This window comes from Geotrypetes seraphini, chromosome 4 (genome assembly GCF_902459505.1).
Source record: "Geotrypetes seraphini chromosome 4, aGeoSer1.1, whole genome shotgun sequence".
NCBI lineage: Eukaryota > Metazoa > Chordata > Amphibia > Gymnophiona > Dermophiidae > Geotrypetes > Geotrypetes seraphini.
Window position 1 is genome coordinate 99,385,383 of NC_047087.1, and position 18,850 is coordinate 99,404,232.

The 18,850-nt window shown below is 45.6% G+C and overlaps 1 protein-coding gene across 12 annotated transcripts in view; it reads left to right on the forward strand.

Annotated features, from left to right (window-relative positions):
• ST3GAL6 (ST3 beta-galactoside alpha-2,3-sialyltransferase 6) overlaps nt 1–18,850 on the forward strand; it is a 235,045-nt gene that overhangs the window by 191,743 nt on the left and 24,452 nt on the right. For 10 of the 12 annotated variants that reach the window (XM_033941153.1, XM_033941154.1, XM_033941155.1 and 7 more), the window contains one exon: nt 8,797–8,934. The exons of 1 other annotated variant lie outside the window; for it this stretch is intronic. In XM_033941153.1, coding sequence (XP_033797044.1) covers nt 8,797–8,934 — 138 coding nt within the window. Of the gene's footprint in view, nt 1–8,796; nt 8,935–10,651; nt 10,654–18,850 lie in introns of all 12 variants that reach the window. One more of the 12 variants, XR_004539149.1, reaches the window with a different exon arrangement.

The window sequence follows — 18,850 nt, forward strand, 5'->3', positions numbered from 1 at the left end:
AGAGAAAGAAAGGGGGCATGGAGAAAGAAAGAAATGGGGCAGGGTGAAAGAAAGAAATGGGGCACGGAGAGAGAGAAAGACAGACAGACACTGGCAAAAAACCTTCATTATGTGATAAAGTCTTATGCTGTGCTGTAATGTGCCAATGAAAATTAAATAATAGAAGAATTATTACACTTATCTCAGGAGCAAGAGGCGGTTTGGCGTCCTGTTCTGAAAGAAACCTGATCGGTCGGGATACACCCTGAGGCAGCATGAATTTGTGAAACGCTGGCCACCGTTGGTGTACCGATCAGTGAAGATAAATGGAATAATTCCTCTATTATTTAATTTTCATTGGCACATTACAGCACAGCATAAGACTTTATCACATAATGAAGGTTTTTTGCCAGTGAGGTGAACGCTCGACCACCTCTTTGAGCCGTTTTGGTGAGGTGGGAGGGCCCTTTCTGAGGCTTTTTCCTTCATTTTTTGGATTGAGTTAGGTCTATGCTGTTCCTGTCTTACATTTTTGGACATCTTCACATTCAGTGTTGAAAGTGTTTACTCTAACATATGCTAGGTACACCACTGGGAAGAAGCAATATGGATTGCTATGAAAAGAAAAAATGGATCTTCTATCTATGTGGGTGTTGTCTACAGACCTCCAGCTCAAGCACAGAAAACTGATAAATATATAGTGTTAGATATATAAAAGTTGGGAAATAGAGCTGATAGGATGGGAAGGCATTAAGAGAAGTGGAAAAGCAGTAGTCCAAGCTGAAAGGAGCAATAAAAATGGCCACCGACATTTATGTAAGGAAAATAAACAAAAACAAGAGAAAAAGGAAACTGATATGGTTCTGTAAACTAGTGGCAGAGAAAAAAAAGTAAAGAAGTTGGCATTCCTGAAATATAAAAAAAATCAAGAGGAGGAGTACAGAAAGGACTACCAGTTGAAACTGATGAAAGCCAAATATGCAGGCAGAAGAGTAAATGGCTAGAAAGGTAAAAAGGGGAGAAAACATTTTTCCACGTATATTAGTGAAAGGAGAAAAACAAAAAATGGAATTGCGAAACTGAAAGAAGCTGTGGACTGCTATGTTGAGAGTGACGAGGAAAAAGCAAATGGCTAAACAAGTACAGTGATAACTTGGTTTACGAGCATAATTCGTTCCAAAAGCATGCTCATAATCCAAGTAACTTGTATATCAAAGCAACTTTTCCCATAAGAATTAATGTAAACTCGGACAATTCGTTCCACATCCCAAAAACTTCATTACCATTAGTGACACCTCCACCACTGCCTCTGCCAAGGACCTATCCACGGGGCTCCTCCATTTCTCTTGGGAAGGCCTCTGCTGCTGTTCGCTGCCTCTCACGTAGCTCATGTCAGTGCGGGTGTACGGTGGTGATGATGCGCCCCGGCTCCGGGGTGCTGGCTGTAATCAAACCACCTCCGCTGCCTCAGAGCCTGGATAGGCACCATTGGCCCTGCCATTCATGTGTGTAGCCGCTCCCGGACTCTGCCCCCTCCTGGATGCCACTACTCCCCACCCGCCGGGAATCTCAGGTGCTGTCCCACTCCTGCCGGACTCACCCCCGACTCTCATGCTCCCCCCGAGGCCACAGGTGCTGCTATCGCCTCCTCCCTCCCCACTGACCGGCCCTGTCCTTACCCGTGTACCGCAGGTGTTAGAAAGAAGCCTGTCGCCGGTTTTCTGCTGGGTTGCTGCTGGGCCTTGAGCATCTGCGCATGCTCAAGGCCTTCTGGATCTCACCCTCTCCGAGATTCTCATGAGATCCAGCACACGGGTAAGGACAGGGCCGATCAGTGGGGGGGGGAGGGAGCAGCGTTGGTGGCCTCGGGGGAGCAATACTGCCAGTTTCAGGGGTCAGGTAGGGTCAGGTGGGGGCTCGCAAATCGAGTCAATGCTCAGTTTGCAAGTTACAGTTTGCTTGAGTGTTTTGCTCGTGTTGCAAAACACTCGCAAACCGAGGTTTGATTGTACTTCTGTTCTGTATTCATGGAAGAAAACCCCGGAGGACCGCAAGTGGCTGGCAAAGTTATACATGAGAAGGGACTGGATACCACACCGTTCACGGAGAAAAGAGTTTATGAACAACTGGAAAAATTAAAGGTGGACAAAGCAATGAGACCGGACGGGATTCATCCCAGGAATACTGAGGGAGCTCAGAGAGATTCTGGCAGGGCCTCTTAAAGATCTGTTAAATAAATCCTTGGAGACGGGAGAGGGTCCATGGGATTGGAGAAGAGCAGATGTGGTCCCACTTCACAAAAATAGTCATAGAGATGATTACAGGCCGGTAAGCCTCACTTCTGTTACTGGAAAAATAATGGAAGCGTTGCTGAAGGAAAGGATAGTGAAATTCCTAGTATCTAATGGGTTACAAGTTCTGAGGCAACATGGGTTTACTAAAGGTAAATCATGCCAAACAGATCTGATTGAATTATTTGATTGGGTGACCAGAGAATTAGATAAAGGATGTGCACTAGATGTAATTTACTTAGATTTCAGGAAAGCCTTTGACACAGTTCCTCATAGGAGGCTCCTGAATAAACTTGACAGGCTGAAGTTAGGACCCAACGTTGTGAACTGAATTAGAAACTGGTTGACAGACAGACATCAGAGGATGGTGGTTAATAGAATTCGCTCAGAGGAAGGAAGGATGAGTAGCGGAGTGCCTCTGGGATTGTCTCCACCACCTCTGCTGGGAGACTGTTGCACACATCTACCACCCTATCACCTCTTCATCCTATGCCCTCTCATTTCGGAGCTTCCTTTCAAATGAAAGAGACTCGACTCATGTGCAATTACTCCACGTAGGTATTTAAACATCTCTATCATATCTCCCCTCTATGACCTTTCCTCCAAAGTATACATATTGAGATCTTTATGTCTGTCCCCATATACCTTATGACGAAGATCACGCACCATTTTAGTAGCCTTCCTCTGGACTGACTCCATCCTTTTTATATGTCTTTGAAGGTGCGGTCTTCAGAATTGCACAAAATATTCTAAATGAGGTGATCCAGAGTCTTATACAGGGGCATCAATACCACCTTTTTCCAACTGGCCATGTCTTCCTGTGCACCCTGTGTATGAATCAAGGACCTGAGCTATAATATCCACAAGCTGTTTTTTTCAAAAGTAGCCTCAGCCCCACCACTCCACCGCTTTGTTACTTTGCCATTGCGGGAAGAATTACATGAGAACTCATCATTGGCTGCTTATGCTACTATTTTAATACATTTTGTTTTACTTTCAAAAAATTTTTTCCTTTTCAAATAATTATTTAATCCTTTAGTATACTAATGTACTTAGCTTTTTTTCTTTTTTTCTGCTGAGCCAATGTCCGAGAGTTAAACCCGACATGCCATGTTTCGCACTAAAGAGTGCTTTATCAAGGGTCTCCCATGACCGCCCGAGTCATCCGACTATTCAGATTTAAGAATGTAAGATGCCTGATGTAAGATGTAAGATGTAATGTAAGATGTAAGATTCCTGTGCACCCTAGCATCTTTCTAGCTTTCGCCATCACCTTTTAAACCTGTTTGGCCACCTTAAGATCATCACATACACTCACACCCAAGTCCCATTCTTCTGTCTTGCACATAAGTTCTTCACCCCCTAAACTACTGTTCCCTCAGGTTTTTGCAGCCCAAATGCATGACCTTGCATTTCTTAGCATTAACTTTTAGCTGCCTAATTTCAGACCATTCTTCAAGCTTCACTAGGTCTTTCTTCATCTATTCACACCTTCTGGGGTGTCTACTCTATTGCAGATTTTGGTATCATCTGCAAAGAGATAAACCTTATCCGACAGCCCTTCAGCAATATCGCTTATAAAATATTAAAAAGAACAGGCCCAAGAACAGAACCTTGAGGCACACCACTGGTAACATCCCTTTCCTCAGAGCAATCTCCATTGGTCACTACTCTGTCGCATTTCACTCAACCAGTTCCTAACCCAACGCATCATTTTGGAGCCCATCCAGAGGGCACTCAGTTTATTTATTAGATGCCTTTGTGGAACACTGTCAAAGGCTTTGCTAAAATCTAAGTACACCACATCTAGCAAACTCCTGTTCACCCAGTTAAAGAAATTGATCAGATTTGTCTGACAGGACCTACTTCTAGTGAATCCATGTGGCCTCTGGTCCTGTAATCCACTGGATTCCAGAAACTTCACCATTCTGTTTTAAAAGTGTTTCCATTAATTTGCTTACCACAGAAGTCAGACTTACCGGCTTGTAATTCCGTACTTCTTCCTTACTTACACTTTTGTCAAGAGGGACCACATCCGTCCTTCTCCAGTCCTCCAGTACCACTTTCAACTCTAGAGAAGCATTGAAAAGGTCAGTTAGTGGAGCCACTAGAACTTCCCTAACTTCTTTCAGCACCCTCAGATGTACACCATCTGGCCCCATCGCTTTGCCTATCTTTAATTTAGCTAGCTCCTCATGAATACAACCTTCTGAAAATTGATCAGAGTCTACCACTCCTCCATCCTTATTCGTTTGTCTTCTGCGGTCCCACTCCTGGCACTTCAGCAATGAACACAGAACATAATATTTGTCAAGCAATTTAGCCTTTTCTTTATCAGCTTCTATATATTTCTCCCCTTCACCTTTGAGTCTCACAAAAGTTAGAAGAATGATCTAGGGCAGGGGTGTCAAAGTCCCTCCTCGAGGGCCGCAATCCAGTCGGGTTTTCAGGATTTCCCCAATGAATATGCATGAGATCTATTTGCATGCACTGCTTTCATTGTATGCTAATAAATCTCATGCATATTCATTGAGGAAATCCTGAAAACCCAACTGGATTGCGGCCCTTGAGGAGGGACTTTGACACCCCTGATCTACGGTCTGGTAACTAAAATTCAATATAAAGAAGTGCAGCGTGATGCATTTGGGGAGTAGAAATCTGAGGAAGCCATATGTGCTTGGAGGTGAGAGGCTAATATTTGCTGAAGGGGGTGGGACCTTGGAGTGATGATGTCTGAGGATCTGAAGGTGCAGAAACAGTGTGACAAGGCAGTGGCTGTAGCCAGAAGGATGCTAGGCTGTATAGAGTGAGGCATAACCAATAGAAGAAAGGAGCTGTTGATGCCCCTTTATAGGTCATTGGTGAAACCCCACTTGGAATATTGTTTTCAATTTTGGAGGCTGTATCTGGCAAAGGATATAAGAAGACTTGAAGTTATTCAGCGAAAGGTGACAAAAATGGTAGGAGGTTTGATCCAAAAGACGTATAAGGAGAGACTAGAAGACCTGATTATGTATACTCTAGAGCAGGGGTGTCAAAGTCCCTCCTCAAGGCCCTCAATCCAGTTGGGTTTTCAGGATTTCCCCAGTGAATATGCATGAGATCTATTAGCATACAATGAAAGCAGTGCATGCAAATAGATCTCATGCATATTCATGGGGGAAATTCTGAAAACCTGACTGGATTGTGGCCCTCGAGGAGGGACTTTGATACCCCTGCTCTAGAGCAATGAGGCAGTGCATGCAAATCCATCTCATATATATTCATTGTGGATATCCTGAAAACCTGACCTGCTTTTGGCTCTCGAGGATCGGAATTGCCTAACCCTGTTCTAGGGGACAGGGGAGATATGATACAGATGTTTAAATACTTAAAAGGTATTAATATAGAACCAAATCTTTTCCAGAGAAAGGAAAATGGTAAAACTAGAGGACATAAATTGAGGTTGCAGGGTGGTAGACGTAGGAATAATATTAGGAAATTCTTTTTCATGGAAAGGGTGGTAGGTGCCTGGAATGCCCCCCTGAGGGAGGTGATGGAGAAGAAAAGAGTGAAAGAATTCAAAAGAGTATGGGACGAGCACAGAGGCTCTCTAATCAGAAAATGACAGGTATAATTGGAAGGTCCAAAGTTGGTACTGGGTAGACTTGAATGGTTTGTGTCCTATATATATGGCTATTCGGCTTAGGATGGGCTGGGGAGGGCTTTGATGGGAACTCCAGTAATTTGGGATAGTCTAGATAGGCTGGATTGAGCATCGATGGCAACTCCATTAATTGAAACCTAAGCACATTATTGGGCAGATTTCTACGGTCCATAATTTGGGATGGTCTAGATAGGCTGGAGTGAGCTTCAGCCTCAACTCCAGTAGTTGGAACCTAAGCACATTACTGGGCAAACTTCTATAGTCTACAACCCAGAAATATAAATGAACAAAGACAATTGAACTTAATCATGGATTTGTAATACATGTACCTATTGAGCAGGTACATGGACCATTCAGGTCTTTATCTGCTGTCATTTACTATGTTACCAAGCATACTTCCCTCCCTAGTGAAGGAGGAACAATTTTGAAAGATGTGCAGGATCGCGGGGTAGATATGGTCCTTAAAATTTGAGGCCTTGGCTTTGGGGATTAAGGCAGCAGCGGCCTCGTTTGGGGTATGCACTTGCCATAAAAGTTGGTCAGACTTCTGCTTCACATTACGTTTACCCCCATTTGGTTATCGCGGAAGTTGATTATGTAGCAGCCCTGCTATATAACATAATCAGTCATGAGCTTATTTCTGCTTATTCTATTTTTTCCCTCAGAATGCTCTGGATCCAGCAATGGGCGGGAGATTCCACTTCTAAAGCCACTTTAAGCAGGCTATCCTTTAAAGGGCAAATGCTCTTTGGTAAAGGATTCAACGATCTTATGGCCAGTTTGGCTATTTGTCATCCTAAAGCATTACTAGATAGTAGGCTACATGCTCCTAGAGGATCTGGTTGAGGTAATTTTCGAGGCTTTCTGATTTTGTCAGTACTTCAAAGGATCCTCTGTCCAGAGATCATTTCAAGGGTCAAGACAGAGGTTTAGCGGCAACAGGCAACCTCAACCCTCTGGGTCTCGCACTGCAGCAACCTCCAAGAAATCCCAATGATGCTAGGTCAGTGGCCAAACCTCCACAGCTGAGAGGGAGGCTGTCAGCCTATTGGGAGGCCTTGGCGCAAATCAGCTCGAATTGCTGGGCACTGGATATCATTTGAGAGGGATGCCAACTTGAATTCTATCACCCTCTTACAGACCGGTTTGTAGTCTCTCTGACTAGACAGCCAGAAAAAGCAGTCAAGGTCTGGGCAATGGTCAAAATTATCTTAGACCTTCAGGCCATAGAACCCATACCGTCTGAAGAATTGGGCTTGGGTAAATATTCCATATACTTCATAGTGCCCAAAAAAGACTCGGAGGACTGGACACCTATCCTGGATTCTAAAGTCTGTCAATGCAGCCCTGAAAGTGCCTCAATTCCGCATGGAGACCATTCAGTCTGTCATTGCAGCAGTGGCACAAGGAGAATTTTTAGCGTCCTTGGATTTAAGAGGTCTATCTGCACATTCCCATATTTCTGGAAGTACTTAAGATTTCACGTGCTGGGAAGGCATTTCTAGTTCTCTTCATTTCCCTTCGGTCTGGCAACAGCGCTGCAGACTTTCACCAAGGTTTTTTTGTGATGCATCAGAGGAAAGGCCCTGCAGGGCCTGGGTACAAGCAGCCTGTTTTGATGCTGCCTTCTGCTGACTGGCTGCACTTGGGTAAGGAAGGGAGAGAGAGGGAGCAAGGGGTTTCACAACTCAGGATGCTGCCTACTTCTGCCATTAAGAGGCTTGAGGAAAGGAGGAGAGTTTGCAACTCAGGACCGTTGCCGCGCTGGTGCTTTGGGGGGGGAGGGTCCTCTCTCAGCTGCTTGGGGGCTTGAGGGAGGGAGGTGGGGTTTGCAGCTCAGGTCTGTCACTGCTTGTAGTTCTTCGGGGCTAAAGTGGAGGGAGGGGAGGGTTGTGGCTCAGGACCGCTGCTGCTGGTGCTTCGGGGTCTTTTTTTACTGACAATTTTTTGATGGTTGAGAATGCCGATTAATCGAGACCTGGTTAAAATATTCTATTGTATTTGACCTAGTGGCTACGGCAGTAAACAAGAAAACAGAGCCTTTCTTCAGCCAGAAATTTGAGCCCAGAAGTGCCAGTTTGAACGCTCTAGTTCAACCGTGGCCAGAGAAAGGGCTGTTGTACAAGTTTCTGCTGTGGCCCATGATAGGCAGAGTTCTTCACAGAATTGCGAGCCACCTGGGGTTGGGAATCCTGGTGACTCCGGACTGGCTGCATTAGCCGTGGTATGCAGATCTGGTGTGTCTCCAGATAGTCAATGGCTTCAAATTACTGGTTCATCCAGATCTCCTATATCAGGGGTCAGTTCCCATGGAGAATCCAGAATGCTTTGGGCTTATGGCATGACTCTTGAGCCTGCAGCCTTAACACGAAAAGGATACGCAGAATTAGTTATATCTACTCTCCGTAGAACTAAAAAGCCAGCAGTGGTCACATGAAAAAGGATGTTGATGGCATATACTGTATTCCTGCATTTTGATGTCTGCTATACTTGAAGCAACATTTAAACAAGAAAGAAAGACTTATTATTCAATGACATTTTGGGAGGCAAGGGGGAGCCTATCTGTTCCAGTTTGAGCTTCAAGCTTGCTCAGACTTGAAGCTGTGATCTGGCACCATGACCATTCTCAGTTACACCTGGACATTTTGCCCTCTTTTATATCCCCACCCAATTTATTTTAGTCCATTGTGTAGTGACTCTCCTTGGCCCAGGTCCAAATACCAGGACAGCTTCTGAAACCCTGAAATCACAATCCCTAAATTCAGTAACAAGATGTTGCATTTCTGAATAAAGACTGGTCAGTAGACTTGCAATTTGTTTGACTGACATTTAGTGGATATAATAAATACATTTTTGACTGCTTAAATATATTTATTGCAGAGCACTTACGGTTTTTGGAAGAAACCGGCATTAAAGATGATATATCCATCCACTCAAATCAGAATCCTCAACCCTGTTATTCTTCGAAAAGTAGCGCATGAGATGCTTCATTTTCCTGTACTATTTCCCAAAAAAAAAGTAGGTATTTTTTTTTTTTATTCGTTGGCATGTGTGTGTGAATTATTCATGTGTGTACTGGTTGCAATGCAGTAATGGCTTTAGATATATTGTATAAATATATAGGGCCAAAATCTTTAAAAGGTGCCCCGATAGTATGCAGTGGTAAGCGTCCTACTGCTGTCTAACCAGCCAATCGGAACACATGTTCGTTTGTTTTTTAAATACACCACAAGGCAGGTCTCCTACACTCTAGGCATTTTCACAAGCCTAGGGAGACATGTAGGGCCATTTAAGCTCGCCCAAGGCTAGAAGAGGGCATGGGTTCGCCCGGAAGTACCCTTAGACGAGCTTAGGCTTCCTTAGGCGCCTTCCTAGGGCCGTGATAGGCGCTTGAAATGTAGGTCAGCAAAATGTTGGTCTACATTTCAAATAGATGCAGCTGCTGAGTCGATGGCGGCAAGGGAATCTCCCTGCCGCAATCAGTTTAGCGGCCGCAGCAGGGAATCCATATGTCTGTCCCCGTTCCCCCCCACCCTCCCCGGCGAAGTTGACCTAAGACTCCGATTGGCCAGATACCTAAAGCCACTTCCATGGGAGGGGTTTAAGGTATCTGGCCAATCAGGGCCTTAGGCCCCTCCCTGTTACATCCCAGAATGCACCGAGAAGAGGAAGGCACACCATTTTGCAATGGCGAGCCTGATGTCAGGAGGATGTGAGCCTCTTGTGACATGGATGCCAGTTATAGAATTGAGGCGTGATTCTCAAAAGCCACTTAGGTGGCTGCTGAGACCGGGCATCCTATAAAGAATCAGGCCCTTGATATCTTATGAATTCAGGCAGCATAATTATTGCTGTATGTGCCTGTAGGCTTAATCTTTTAACTTGATTTGTTTCCCTTCTTAATGATAATACCGTGTTTCCCTGAAAATAAGACAGTGTCTTACATTAATTTTGGGCCCAAAAAACACAAAAGGTCTTATTTTTGGGGTATGTACATGATCATTTCTTCCTTTGTCTCCTTCACCCCAATTCTTCCTCTTTTCTTTCTCTCCCACACATGTGCAGCATCTTTCCTCCCCTCCGTCCCATCCCTGTGCAGCTGAACCCTTGCCCAGCGTCTATTCTTCCCTCCCTCCCTCCCTTCCTTCCATCCCTTGTGTAGCAGAACCCTTACCCAGCTTCTATCCTTCTGTCCCTCCCATCCCTTGTGCAGCAGAACCCTTGAGCACCCTCCCACCTGCCACGCAGCCGAACCCCCGCTGACCCTCCATCCTTCACTCCCTCCCATCTGAACCCCGCCAACCGCGAGCAAGCCCTACATACCAGTACCTCCCTCCAAATCAGCGTTGGGCCGGCAGCACTCTAAACAGGCTGCTTTGACCTTGTCCGCCAGTGAATTCCCTCTGCCACGTCACTGATGATGGCATCAGTAACACAGCAGAGAGAATTCACTGGCGGACAAGGCTGAAGCAGCCTGTTTAGAGTGCTGCCAGCCTGATGCTGATTTTGGAGGGAGGTACCGGTATGTAGGGCTCACTCATAGAAACATAGAAAAAAAGCAGCAGAAAAGAGCTATAGCCCACCAAATCTGCCCATTCCAAGTATCCCCACCCCTGAATTTACTCCCAAAGATCCCACGTGAGTATCCCATTTTCTCTTAAAATCCGTCATGCTGCTGGCCTTTATCACCTGGAGTGGGAGTCTGTTCCAATGATCCACTACTCTTTCGGTGAAGAAGTACTTCCTGGAGTCGCCATGAAACTTCCCTCCCCTGATTTTCAGCGGATGCCCTCTGGTGGTCGAGGGTCCCATGAGCCAGAAGATATCATCTTCTGACTCGATGTGTCCCGTGATGTACTTATATGTTTCAATATGTTTCAATCATATCTCCCCGTTCTCTTCTTTCCTCAAGTGAGTACAGCCGCAATTTTTTTAATCTTTCTTCATACGTGAGATCCTTGAGCCCTAAGACCATCCTGGTGGCCGTTCGCTGAACCGACTCGATCCTCAGCACGTCCTTTCGGTAGTGTGGTCTCCAAAACTGAACACAGTATTCCAAGTGAGGCCTCACCATGGCTCTGTACAACGGCATCATAACTTCAGGTCTCCTGCTGACGAAACCTCTGCGGATACACCCCATCATTTGTCTTGCCCTGGAGGAAGCCTTCTCCACTTGATTGGCAACCTTCATGTCCTCACTAATGATCACCCCTAGGTCGCGTTCCGCCGTGGTCCTAACCAAGGTCTCACCATTTAGTACATAAGTTCTACGCGGGTTTCTCTTACCCAGATGCATTATCTTGCATTTTTTAGCATTGAAGCCTAGCTGCCAAGTAGTTGACCATTGTTCCAGCAACAGTAGCTCGTGTGTCATATTATCAGGTAATAAGTTTTTGCCTACTATGTTGCAAAGTTTGGCGTCGTCGGCGAACAGTGATACCCTTCCTCTAAGTCCTTGCGTCATATCTCTTATGAATAAGTTAAATAGAATCGGGCCCAGGACCGAGCCCTGCGGCACTCCACTGATCACGTCCGATGCTTCGGATGGGGTACCGTTCACCACCACCTTCTGAAGTCTACCGCTCAGCCAATCCCCAACCCATGTAGTTAGAGTGTCTCCTAATCCTATCGATTTCAGCTTGTTCAGTAATCTTCGATGAGGGACGCTATCAAATGCTTTACTGAAGTCCAAATATACCACGTCCAGTGACTCTCCGGCGTCCAGTTGTCTAGTAGCCCAGTCAAAAAAGCTAATCAGATTAGATTGGCAGGATCTGCCCTGGGTGAACCCGTGTTGGTGTGGATCACGCAGTTTTTCTTCATCTAGGATTGTGTCAAGATTCTGTTTGATCAGTGTTTCCATGAGTTTACACACTATAGACGTGAGACTCACTGGTCTGTAGTTTGCTGTCTCTGTCCTGCAGCCCTTTTTGTGGAGTGGGATTACGTTGGCGGTTTTCCAGTCCAAGGGGACCCTTCCTGTGCTTAGGGAAAGATTGAAAAGAACAGATAATGGTTCTGCCAGGACTTCCCTTAACTCCCTGAGCATTCTGGGGTGTAGGTTATCCGGTCCCATGGCTTTGTTTACCTTGAGTCTTGATAGTTCGTCATAGACGCTACTGGGCGTAAATTCAAAATCTTGAAACGGGTCTTTCTGGTTATCTCCCGTCTGCAGCTGTGGACCAGCTCCCGGCGCTTCGCGGGTGAACACTGAACAGAAGTATTTGTTTAGTAGTTCTGCCTTCTCAGAATCTGATTCCGCAAAGTTACCGTCCGATTGCTTCAGGCGTACTATCCCATCTTTGTTTCTTTTCCTGTCACTAATATAGCTGAAGAAAGATTTATCCCCTTTCTTAATTTTCCGTGCTAGCTCTTCCTCCATTCAGAGTTTGGCTTCTCTGACTGCTGTTTTGACAGCTTTAGATCTGTCTAGATAGTCCTCTTTCGCCCCATCTCTGCCTAAATGTTTGTAGGTGATAAATGCGTCTTTTTTCTGTTTAACTAGGTCTGAAATTTCTTTACTGAACCATTGGGGTCTTTTGTTTCTCCTGCGTTTACTTACTGTCTTTATGTATCGGTCTGTTGCTTCGTGTAGGATGGACTTCAGAGACGACCACATATCCTCCACATTGTCAGATATTGCTTGTTTATGTAGCTCCTGATGGACAAAATCTCCCATGCGGTTGAAGTCTGTGCCTCTAAAGTTGAGAACCCTTGTTGCTGTGTTTGTCTTAGGGAAACCTTTCTTGAGGTTGAGCCATACCATATTATGGTCGCTGGAGGCCAGTGTGTCTCCTACTGAGACTTCCGTGACGCTATCTCCGTTGGTGAGAACTAGGTCTAGTAACGCCTGGTCCCTGGTGGGCTCCAATACCAATTGCTTGAGACGTGCACCCTTTATGGAGGTTAATATTCTTTTGCTGCTACCCGTAGTCGCGGAGAGTGTGTTCCAATCTGCATCTGGCATGTTGAAGTCTCCTAGCATTACTGTGTCCCCGCGCAGTGTGATGTTCTCTATGTCCTCGATTAATTCCATGTCTTTGTCCTCCTGTTGCCTGGGAGGTCTATATATCACCCCAAGGTATAGGCATTTTTCATTCCCTCTGGCCAGGTTCACCCAGAGGGATTCCCCGGTGTATCTAACATCTGTGATTCTGGTGGTTTTGATGCTTTCCTTAGTGTATAGCGCTACTCCTCCTCACAATTTACCCTCTCGGTCGCAACCGAAGTAGGTTGTACCCTGGTATAACCATATCCCACCCATGCGATTCCGTGAACCAGGTTTCGGATATCGTTATCACGTCAAGATCGGCGTTTGTTATCTCAGTCTCTAATGCTAGAATTTTATTGCCCAAGCTGTGTGCATTAACATACATAGCCCTCCATATCTGTGAAGAGATTCCTTTACGAGCTAGTGTGGCTCCTAAATTATCAGTGATATTTCTCCCTGAATTATTGTGGATATCATTGGTACTTACCTTAGACTTGGTAGTGTGAGTGCGACTTGCCTCCTCAGGGTGGTTTCTTACTGCTCTAGGATATAAGTATGTACCCTTACCTAGTTTAAAGCCCTATGGAGTAGGCGGGCCAATCGATGTCCAAATACGTTTCTACCTCTTCTGGTTAGGTGGAGTCCGTCTGGTCCTTGTAGTCCCTGGAGCATCTCGCCGTGGTTTAGGAATCCAAAGTTCATTTCTATGCACCATTCTCTGAGCCATTCGTTAGTCCGTTGAATACGCTCTTCTCTAGCTCTGCCTTTGTTTCTTACTGGAAGAATTGATGAAAAGACCACCTGTGCTCCTATCTGCTTCAACTTCTTTCCCAGCGCTCCAAAATCTCTGGGGATGTTCCCTGTGGCATTCCTAGCAGTGTCGTTTGTGCCTACATGGATGAGAAACATGGGAAAATGATCATTAGGTTTTAGAATTTTGTCTAGGCTAGTGGTAATATCCTGGATCCTGGCTCCTCGCGGTCGGCAGTTCGATGGGAGGGAAGGAAGGCTGGGCGGTGGCGGGGGGAAGCGCTGCCGGTGAATCCTGACTAGGGCTTATTTTCGGAGTAGGTCTTATTTTCGGGGAAACACGGTATATATAGCTCACTAGATACTTGTAATCACATTTGCTCTGTGTAGCTTGTAATTCCTTTCTTTTACTTTTCGCCTTGCCAGTAATTCTCTGATTTTAAATTTGCTGAACATAAGAATAGCCATACTGGGTCAGACAAAGATCCATCTAGCTCAGGCTCTTGTTTCCAGCAGTGGCCAATCCAGGATACAAGTACCTGGCAGAAGCTCAAATAGTAGCAACATTCCATGTACTTAATTGCCATTTATTTGATAACTATTCATAATAATAAAACAGCGCGCATGTGCAGTTGAAACTCCGTGCGTCCATGCAGCCGTGCCTTTACATGTGCAGTAGAGTAGAACTCTGCCTGCGGCGGTTTCACCATCGCCCTCCCTCAGCAACGCTGCGAGGCCGTAGCCAGTTACGACCGGGCCTACCAAGGGGGGGGGGGGGGGGGCGGACTACCCCGGTTGGAAGCATCAGGGGGGTGTTCCCAGCCTTGGGGTCATGGTCCGAGAACTTCCAGGTGGGAGAGAACAGCAGGCAGGGTCGTAGCTCTGCTGTGATCCCAGAGCAGGCAGGAGGTTTAATCGCGGCTCTGCAGCAATCCCTCAGGGGCTCCTGGCAGCACTGAAGATGAGGCAGCAGCCCGGGAAGAGCAGAGAAGAGAGTCCAGGGAATGAGTTAGAAGACAGCGGGAATGTGAGCGGACCCCAGCTAGGTAGGAGAGAGAGTACATAGATGGGGTGGGCCACCACTACCTCGGCGAGCAAGGCCTAAAGCAGCACTCCAACCTCGGAGAAAGTGAAAGCGCAGAGGAGTGCAGATGTGCACGCTGGGGCTTGGTTTGCCATGGCCCAGCAGTTCGCAAGCTTCCTGCGGAGCAGATCATGTGGCGATCCAGCACCAAGGGTGAGTGAACGGGGACCGGAGGGGAGAAGGGACGCGTTTGCCCATTGTGTAGCTGGGCGGATGGCCACAGCTGGATTGAGGAAAGGGCAAGGGATCCCTTAGCTGGCACAGCTAGAAAGTGGCTTCAGTGAGGGTCTGGGCAGGGAGAGAACAGAAAGAAAGAAAGATAGACATTGGGAGGGAGAGAGAAAGATAGACAGCGGGAGGGAGAGAGACAGAAGGAAAGGAAGAAAGAGACAGGGAGCAGGGAGAGAGAAAAAGAAAGATAAAAAGATAGATGGGGCAGGGAGAGAGATGGAAAGAAAGAAAATAAGATAGATGGGACAGGGAGAGAGAAAGAAAAAAATATAGACGGAGCAGGGAGACAGAAAGAAAGAGAGAAAAAAAGATAGATGGGGGCAGGGAGACAGAAAGAAAGACAAAGGTAGACAGGGCAGGGAGACAGACAGAAAGAAAGAAAAAAAGATAGACGAGGGCAGAGAGACAGAAAGAAAGAAAAAAAGATAGACGGGGCAGGGAGAGAGACAGAAAGAAAGAAAGATAGACAGCGAGAGGGAGAGAGAAAGAAAGAAAGACAGCGGGTGGCAGAGAGACAGAAAGGTAGGAAGAAAGTGACAGAGGCAGGGAGAGAGACAGAAAGAAAGGCAGACATCTATTCTAGCACCCGTTAATGTAATGGGATTAAACTCTTGTCAAAGAATAATTATCTGAAAATTTTTGTACTATTATCTGTTTTTTCACGTTGTAAAATACACTAATTGCCTAGGTTCTTTCCTCTTATGGCCCATTTATATTTTGGCTTTTGATGCAACAGACATGTTCTTTACACCCAACTCTATCTGATTTAATTTGTTATTTTACACAATAACAATCTGCATAACCATACAGCTCAAAGCAAAGTACAAATTGAAAACAGGACAATAATCAGTTACAGTTATTATTTCTACATAAAATTAATCAGATTGAAAATATTTAAATGTCTAGATTTTCAATATCGATAAAATAGTCCTGTGAGAGTATCTGAAATAAGACTGATAGAAGAGCATTTCAAGAGTCTGGGCCTTTATGGTCATCTTCCTAGTTTCATATAATTGAAAACTCTTTGCTTGAGGTAATACCACTCTAAGCTTACCCATTGAACATAATTGTCATAGCTGCCCCTAAAAGGTAATAAAAGAAGCCACAAACTCTGGTGTCAAATGGTTAAAAGCAAATAATTTGAACTGAGCTCAAGCACAGACCAGTAGTATCACATTATAATAATTCAGGTGGGAAAGGAAAACAGCCATGCTTCAGCTGGTATTCTCTTATTAGGTCAATCTGCCTCACATGGAAGAAAACGTAACAAATTCATTCACTTGTGCTCCAGTTGTTAAATAGGAGCCAGTATAGAGTTGGTATATTATTGATTTAAGTGCTGCTTTTGTAGAAATTGATATTCTCAGAGGACAATCAGGCCAAATTATTCTCAAAAGTGAGTGACACTATCTTTGAACCTGTTTAGGCATAGTGCAACTCAGAAATAGTAGATTAGATTAAATTAGTTCATTGTGGAAATGCTGCCTAGCATACTCTCTTTAAGAGCTTGAGGTAGCACTCCCACTACGCATGTGCAGGTGCCTTCCCATATGACTCATGAGCGTGGTCCAGCAGTCTTATATGCGTGGTGAGGGGAAGATGCATCTCATCTCAGTGCTGTTTTGTCTGCAAGTTTGGGAGCCTTCCCTTGTTGGATTTTGGCATTATTGGGTATTGTTTTCCATCTTCCTCACATTTATTTTAGCTCCCTTAATGCTTTAGTGAAGTTTTGCCCTTCTTTTAAGTTTCCTTTATTTTTCTCAGCTTTCAGGATCCTCTTAGACCCAAGCATCAGTCGGATACTGCCTTCGTTTTCAGGTGAACTGTTCCCCTTTTTGTGCTCACCATTGAATCATTTGATTTGGCTGTGGCTTTTTTCCCTTTCATGTCATCTAAAGTTCCCAGTGGCTTTAAGTGCTGTTCTCTGGGGCTTTAAGTGCTGTTCTCTGGGGCTGATACTCATAATTGGTGTATCCAAGTGTTTGGGACCAGACCACAACCAATTGACCTGTGATCTTTGCTTGCATATGCAAAAAAGGACACAGAAATCCAGAAAATCTCAAAAGGAGAGGGTTTTTAGAACCAGGTCCAAACTGTTGACCCCTTGTTTTTGCTATCACCAGATGTTCAACCTCAGCACTTTCGTTCTTGTCAATATCATACGCAGATGTCAAAATGGGGACATGTTTTTGACTAAATTCAAGAGAGCATATCTGCAGTAAGTGACCATCTTGAATGACCTTATAGTTAGGGGGAGGCTGAGCTTTTTTCCAAGAGAAGTGGCCCCTTGTAACCTTTGACCAGTGGGTTTTTCAAATAGTGTGTCTCAGTTACACTCTCCATAGGTAGAGACCACCACCAAATAGCCAACTGAGAGCCATTTACCTCAGCTTTCACAGCAAGGAGGTACTTGTGGAGGAAATTTCTACCCTTCTCAAGGTCCATGTAGTCAAACCCATTCCACCAGGGGAAGAAGAGGATTATATTCTAGGAACTTCCTATGCCAAAATAAGACAAGGGTGATGTGTTCTATCCTAGACCTAAGGGCCATAAATATTTGGTCAAAGAAAAGTCCAGGATGGTTTCCCTGGGCTCCCTTCTTCCAATGATTCATGAACAAGATTGGGTTTACTCTCTGGACTTAAAGGATGCATTTACTGATATTTCTAGATCATAGGAGGTATCTCAGATTTTGGGTGGGAACAAATCACTTCAGTATCACATTCTGTTGTTTGGCCTCATGTCAGCTCTCAGGACAATCAGGTAATTGAGCAGGTTCTGGTCACAGACTTGGGCTCTGGAAGATACTCCAAATACTTCATCAGGCTATACTTCATCAGGCTGAAGAAAGGTTCAGAGGATTGGGGGCTCATCCTGGACTTCAAGTACGTCAATGTGGTTCTCAAAGTGCCTCATTTTTGTATGGAGACTCTCTCGTTGGTCATTGCCTCAGTGTAGCCAGGGGAATTCCTGGCATCACTGGACTTGATGGAGGCTCCGGAGATGGTCTGCCCACCCCCTTACTACTCCACTGGTCTGGTCCACCCTCACTTGGTCAATTGGCTCATCAGGGTGCCGTCGCAGAGTGATCAGCTCAGACTGTTTTGACAACCCTCCAAGGCCTGGGATGGATTGTCAACCTAAAGAAGAGTCAGCTGCATTCCATTCAGTCCCTGGAATATCTGGGTGTCCGAATCGACATGGAGACTGACCGGGTATATCTTTCAGAGGCACGCAGACTGAAACTTGAGAGCCAACTTTCAGCACTTCCATTGGCCAGGCATTATCTTTGAGGGCAACCACGATAGACATGGTTCCTTGAGCGAGAGTGCATATGCACCTCCTGCAGCACTCCCTTCTCTCGCTGGTCACTGTAGAGGGGACCCACTGCATGTTTGACTGCCCTAGATGACGGAGGCCTTCAGTCGCTATCCTCAGGGATGCTTCTGAGGATCAGCTCTTGGAGCAGGCTTACAATGGATACCAGCCTACTGTCCTGGGGAGTGCACTGCGAGGATCACCCAGTGCAGGGGTGATGGACCCCAGCACAGTGCCATCGGTCTATCAACAGGCTGGAGCTCTGAGCTATCAGTTTGGCACTGATTCAGTTTCAGCCCCGGTTGTCGAACAAAGCAGTCAGAGTGTTTTCCAACAACACGACAGCAATAGCTTAACTTCAACAAGCAAGGAGGTACCAGGAGTATTGACCTCCAGAAGAAGGTGAAAGCTATCTTCCTCTAGGTGGAAACTCATCTTCTGGCCATCACTGCGACTCATGTCGCTGGAGTGCAAAAAGTGCGGGCAGACTTTCTCAGCAGGCAGACTGAACCCAAGAGAGTGGTTCATCTTGCCTCAGGTGTTTCAGAGCATCATCGACT